At 33.0% G+C, this 7138-nt stretch overlaps 1 protein-coding gene across 1 annotated transcript; it reads left to right on the top strand.

The window, feature by feature from the left end:
- The first annotated feature begins 246 nt into the window (after window positions 1-246).
- Window positions 247-2418, top strand: LOC148240467 (Pentatricopeptide repeat (PPR) superfamily protein). Its single transcript, XM_088209964.1, has one exon. It carries the CDS (start codon window positions 329-331, stop codon window positions 2210-2212), a length of 1884 nt encoding a protein of 627 aa, XP_088066090.1. The 5' UTR covers window positions 247-328; the 3' UTR covers window positions 2213-2418.
- The last annotated feature ends 4720 nt before the right edge of the window (window positions 2419-7138 follow it).

Here is a 7138-nt window from a genome sequence, read left to right on the forward strand (position 1 = left end):
TTGACTTTAAACTTTCGATTTTTCTTTCAAAAATATCATTCGAACCTAAATTTTTACCTATTTTTTATAAAATTGTTTTCAATTTCATACTCAAACTATTTTTTTTTATAATTTCATATTAAATAAAAATTTATAAATTTTAAAATTATATATTTATATATATATTTTTTAATTTTAAAATTAATTCTGAACAAAATTTTAAAATCGGTTATTACAAATTATATTGACAATTTCTATGATAACCTTCATACCCAGTTGTAAAAACTTATCATATCAGCTCTTGTTTAAATATAAATCAATGTAGCTATCAGATTAGATATTATTATACATGCTTTTCTCATATGGTAGACAGTGTACGAAACTTCTCTGTAAATACAAGAGCCAGTTTCAGAACACCTTTGATCTCTGCTGTAAACACTACTTGTCCACTATACACAATGCTGCCAGTGCCGACATTCATCCGCGGATCCAACATATCACCCAGATACCAAACTTGCATACCCTCTTGCGGTTATGTGCAAGAAACATAAATTCCATGGCAGGGAAAGCTTGCCATGCTAGGATTATACATTTTGGATTACAGAAAGACACTTTGACATGTAACTTGCTTATGAATGTGTACTATAAATGTGGCCTTTGTTGGTTTGCCCACATGGTGTTCGACAAAATGCCTGAAAGAAGCTTGGTTTCATGGAATACCATGATTAGTTCGCATACACAGAGTGGGGAGGAGCAAGAAGCTCTTGCTCTTTTCTTGCAGATGCGCAGAGAAGGGAGCTCTGTCAGTGAATTCACTGTTTCAAGTCTTCTTTGCGCTTGTGCAGGGAAATCTGTCATCACTGAGTGTAAACAGTTACATGGTTTTTCTATTAAGTCTGCAATGGATTCAAACGTGTTTGTGGGAACTGCATTGCTTGATGTTTATTCAAAATGTTCTCTGCTAAAGGATGCTATCCGGGTTTTTGATTCCATGCCAACAAGGAATGAGGTGACATGGAGTTCAATGGTAGCTGGATATGCACAAAATGAGCTTTATGAGGATGCTTTGGAGTTGTTTCGTAAAGCTCAAGTAATAGGACTGGAACATAATCAGTATACCATTTCTTCTGCTATCAGTGCTTGTGCAAGTCTCGCTGCTTTGATTGAGGGCAAACAGGTCCATTCTGTTTCATGTAAAACCGGATTTGGTTCAAATATTTTTGTGGCGTCCTCTCTTATAGACATGTATGCTAAATGTGCCAGTATCAGAGAGGCTTATGTTTTGTTTTCAGGTACAGAAGAGAAGAATATTGTTCTTTGGAATGTCATGATTACTGGATTCGCTAAACATGCATGTGCCATGGAGGTGATGATTCTATTTGAGAAAATGCAGCAAGGAGGTATATATCCAAATGAATCTACATATGCTTCTTTGTTGTCTGCTTGCAGTCATAGAGGTTTAGTGGAAAAGGGACAGAGGTTTTTCGACCTCATGAAAACTGAGCACGAGTTATTTCCTAATGTCGTTCATTATTCATGCCTCGTTGATATCTTAGGTCGTGCAGGACTAATTAGTAAAGCAGTTGAACTGATAGGGAAGATGCCTTTTGTTGCTACCGCTTCCATGTGGGGATCTGTTTTAGCCTCTTGCAGAGTCTATGGGAATCTTGAGGTAGCTGAGATTGCAGCTAAGAATTTATTCGAAATGGAACCCGGTAATGCCGGAAACCATGTTTTACTATCAAATACATATTCAGTAAATAAGCAGTGGGAGGAAGTTGCTACAGCAAGAAAACTTCTTAGAGAAAGTGATATGAAGAAAGTAAAGGGTATGAGTTGGATAGAGATTAAGGACAAGGTTCACACATTTATGGTTGGTGAAAGAAACCATCCTAGAATTGCAGAGATTGATTTGAAATTAGAGAATTTGGTGGAAGACATGAAGAGGTTCAGTTACAGGCCTAAGATAGAACATGACCTTCATAATGTAGACAATAGGCAAAAACAGGAACTATTGAGGCACCACAGCGAGAAGCTTGCTTTTACTCTCGGGTTAATTTGCTTACCCGTAGGTGTCCCTATTAGGATTATGAAGAATATACGGATATGTGGAGATTGCCATTCTTTCATGGAGATTGCATCAAGAATTACTGGAAGACAGATTATTGTTAGGGATACAAGTAGATTCCACCATTTTAAAGATGGTTGTTGTTCTTGTGGAGAGTTTTGGTAAAGTTCTAGCTTACTAACTTTGGCCTTCTGGTCTTTATTGACAAATGGTGTTTCACATATCCATTGATTGCCTTAGAGTATGTTTGGATGAAGGGGAGTGAAAAGAGTGGAGCCGGAGGGAAAAGAAGGAAAAATAACTTTTACTTTGTTTGTTTAAAATTTTCTTTGAAACAGAGTAGTGAATAAGATTGAAACTTGATTTGTGAATTTGACAATTAAAGCATTATGATATCTAAGAAAAATGTTATTCGAAAGTTAATATTTTACATAATGTGAAGTTGAAAGAAATGTAATCATCTTTCTATTTTTTTCACTCTAGTAAATATGTAATTGCTAGAAATTGGGGTAAAATGGAAAACCAAATTTTTCTTTCTTACACAAGTAAACATATGTATTTTTCATTTATATTATGAAATAAATAATAAACAATCAAAATAATAACAAAAGGTAATCATAAAATAATTAAAATATTAATGTTGATATGAATATTTTGTTGCCTAAATGACTGTATTATTTTTTTCTATATAGTTCTGCCATTAATTTTTCTCATAATATTGTAATTATTTAGAATCCTTATTATCAAGGAAATTTTCTTATTTTGCACATAAAAATTCTTATATATATGAGTCATTTGTTATACTAAATATATAGTGAAAATAAAAAAATATATATTTTAACCCAAATTTCTACATAGTATCAGAGCAAAATAAATGCATTTTAAGGTTTCTTTCAAACTTTAGAATATTCTCAAACACCTAAACCCTAGAATACTCACACCCTGCCTGTCGCCCTTCTCCAGTGATTGTCTCTGCCTACTCGATCCTCTTGGCTCTAGTCGCACATAGTTGTTCGTCCTGTCCTTTCCTCAGAGCCGCTAATACGTGCTTTCTCTTTGCGCACGACTGTTCGCCCAATTCGGTTGTTTAATTTGCGAGCGGCTATTCGCACAAGGGGCTTGTTTCGTGCGAGGGCTTTGCTATTTCCACCTCGAGTTCTTATTATTTCATGCAGGCTACTGGTTTTGCTGTTTTTCTACCGTTCGGGATTTGGTTTCTAGGCTTCACATGGCCGTGCATCTCCTATTCTCTTAACCACGCATTATCGCGCCTCCCAGTAGATCACAATCTGGTTCATTCCCCTTACTAAAGCTAATTTCTGGTTCTAGCTGATGTCTCCAGTAATCTTCAATCTGTGAAGGATTTTTTTTAATTTTTTTGGTACCGATCTGAGCTGGTCTTGGAGTCATTTTTGCTATTTGACTGATCTGGTTCCAGTTTGTAGTGGTTTTTGGCATCCTTGGTGTTGACTAGAGAGATTTTTCTATCTCGTTGAGATTAACTTCTGGGTATTGTTCTTTCTTGTCTTCAGTTATTTTTTAATAATGACAGGAGTAAAGAAAGTAGTTGTTTCAAGTTTGGATAACCATTAATCAACTATTGGTACGTCAAAAATGGTAAATTAAGATATTGTTCATTTTCCTACTATTTTCAATTCTGATACTTAGATTATACACTCTTGAGTTAACATACACATGACAGACTCTTCTAAAATTTTTTTAACTTATTTTTCGTGTACTCAACAAGGAAATGTCTGTATCGCAAATTGATCATACACTCATATATCTGGAACATGTTCCATCAATTGTACTCTGACCATTACACTTTCTTCAATTCTTCGTGTGCTTAGTTTTTCCAATAGTCTCCTATTTATTAGTGCCCTTACTAGAAATTTTAACTGTAAAATTAAGTTTTTTTTTTTTCTGACTATTGTGTCCTTCAGAATCTTTAAATAGGAAAGATGATAGGTACTGGTAGATTGCAGGATAACTTATATGTCTTAAATATAAGTCGAAGCGTAATTTGGAATTAAGTTGCCTTCTGAGGTACAAATGTCAATAGAAAAATCCTATAATTGCTTCGACGGTTAGGATATCCTTCTTTTTTTACTCTAGAAAAATTATATCTCACACTATTTAAATTTTTTTTTATGAATTCCTTATTTTGCGATGCATGTGAGCTACCTAAACATAAAAGAAGTTCATATCATTCGAGTAACAATAGAGGTTCTACCCCTTTTATGATTATTTACTCTGATGTTTGGAGACCTACTCATAATACATCCTTATCTTGTCATAGAGGGTTTGTTACTTTCATTGACTGCTGTACTAGATTAACATGGATTTATATGTTAAAAGTCAAAAGTGATGCGTTTTCATGCTTTCAATCATTTCATAAAATAGTATGTACAGAGTTTGATACTCAAGTTAAGATTTTAAGAACAAATAATAGTACAGAATATATAGATAGTGAATTTCATGCTTACTTGGAGTCTAATGAGATAATTCATCAGACAAGTTGTGCCTACACTAATGAACAGAATGAGGTTGTTGAAAGAAAAAAAAGCATATACTGGAGATAACTCAGTCAGTAATGTTCACCATGAATCTATATAAAAGTTATTGGAGAGATACAGTTCTCTCAGTTGTCTACCTCATTAATAGAATGTTTTTATGGGTTTTTGATTGTAAAAGTTATCTGGAGGTTTTACAAGGTACGAATTCGTATACAATTTCTCCAAAAGTGTTTCGATGCGTTTGTTTTGTCCATACTTGAAATGTGAGTAAACTGGAACTTAGAGCTCTCGAATGTATATTTGTTGGATATTCTCCTACTTAAAAGAGATACAAGTGTTATCATCCACCGTTTAAAAAATACTTTATAATTATGAATGTTACTTTTAGAGAATCTAAACTATATTTCAGTTCCATCCCAACACCTCTTAAGGGAGAGCGTGAAATGGAAGAGGTGATACCTAGTTCGATAACCCTTGACAGTCATATTTAGGGAGATAATTTTATGTCAGAAGATCTTATTCAAGAAAAAATGTTGGACGACTAGATAAACCAGACTTGAAGTGGTATTCAAGGAGAGATAAGATAGGAAAAACCATCATGTAGTCTATTCTAGGTCAAGAATTTTTTTCAATTTCTGAATATACTGGTGAGTCATCTTTGCCTTGTGAATTATCTGATAAACCCATTGCTCATAGAAAAGGAATCAGAACTTGCATTAAACATTTTATGTCTAACTTTATTTCCTATTACTCTCTATCTCCCTCTTATCGAGTTTTGTCTTATTTATTTCATTTGTGTCTATTCTACATGATTAGAGAGAAGCTTTAAGAGATCCCAAATGGAAGAAAGTGATGATTTGAAGAAATGAAAGAGTTAACAAAAAATGAAACATGAGAGCTTGTTTCAACTCCACAAGGAAAGAAGATGGTTGGTTGTAAGTGGATGTTCACTGTAAAATACAAAGCAGATGGTTTGATTGAAAGATACAAAGTTAGACTAGTGGCTAAAGGGTTTACTTAGACATACAGAGTTAACTACCAAGAATTGCACCTATTGCAAAAATGAACACAATCATAATATTACCATCATTTGTTGCCAAATTTGATTGGGACTTAAACCAGTTTGATGTAAAAACTTCCACCATGGGAACTTAAAGGAGGAGGTATACATGAACATTCCACCTAGATTTGAAGATGAAAAAACACAAGAGAATGTTTGCAAATTAAAAAAGGTCTTGTATAGACTGAAGTAGTCTTCAAAAATATGGTTTGAAAGGTTCAGAAGAGTTATGATTTCTTTTAGATATTAGCAAAGCAATGCCGATCATTCATTGTTCATCAAGCATTGTAAGGGTATTATCATTCTTCTCATTGTTTGTTTACATGTTATTATGGTAATTGAAGATGATACAAAGAAAATGATTCGATTAAATAGACTTCTTGCTCAAGAATTTGAAATCAGAGATTCAAAAAAATTGCAATACTTCATAGGAATTGAGGTTATCAGATCTAGTAAAGAAATATTCATTTATCAAAGAAAATATATCCTTGGTTTATTAGAAGAAACTGGTATAATAGGTTACAAGTTAGCCGAATCCCCCTATTGAAAGTAATCATAAATTACAAGCAGTTAATGGTACATAAGTTGATATGGGAAGATATCATAAATTAGTTAGAAGACTCATTTATCTCGTACATACCAAACCAAATATAACATATGCAGTTAGCTTAATGAGTCAGTACTCGCGAGACTCATTTACATGTTGTCTTTTGAATACTGCGATATTTGAAATTTGTACTAGGAACTTGTATACTCTTATTTAGAAATGGTCACCTTAAAATAGAAGTATTTATATATGCCGATTGGACTAGATCTCCGGATGATAGAAGGTCAACCACCGGTTACTGCACATTTTTTAAAGACAAATTGGTTATATGAAAGAGCAAAAAGCAGAGTGTAGTTGTCCATTTTAGTCTTAAAGTAGAATATAGAACAATGACCCAATGTGTATGCCTATCATTATTTTGTGACAATAAAACAACTATTAGTATTGTCCAAAATTCAGTTTAACATAACCAGATAAAACACATTAAGATTGATTGTTACTTTATAAAAGAAAAAATAATTGATGACTCCTTATGTTTATATAATATGTCTTCTAACAATCAGGTGACAAATATTTTCATCAAAGAACTCTACAATAAAACTTTTCAAAACTTAATATACATGTTGGACATGTGCAATATCTTTGTATTTACTTGAGGAAGAGTATTGACATAAATATTTTGTTGTCTAAATGACCGTATTATGTTTTTATTATATAGTTCTGTCATTAATTTTTCTTATAATATTGTAATTATTTAGAATATTTATTATGAGGGTAATTTTTTTATTTTGCACTCATAAATTCTTGTCTCTATATGAGTCTTTTATAACACTAATTACATAGTGGAAATAAATAAATATTTTAATCCAAATTTCTACCATTAATAAAAAAAATTTAACTGGCCCGAGCCCGACCCGTTTGACTTTAAGCCCCACCCGTCTTGGCCATTCTTTACAGCTATAGAGTCG

The sequence above is a fragment of the Carica papaya genome, chromosome 8 (genome assembly GCF_054855325.1).
Source record: "Carica papaya isolate Zhongbai chromosome 8, ASM5485532v1, whole genome shotgun sequence".
NCBI lineage: Eukaryota > Viridiplantae > Streptophyta > Magnoliopsida > Brassicales > Caricaceae > Carica > Carica papaya.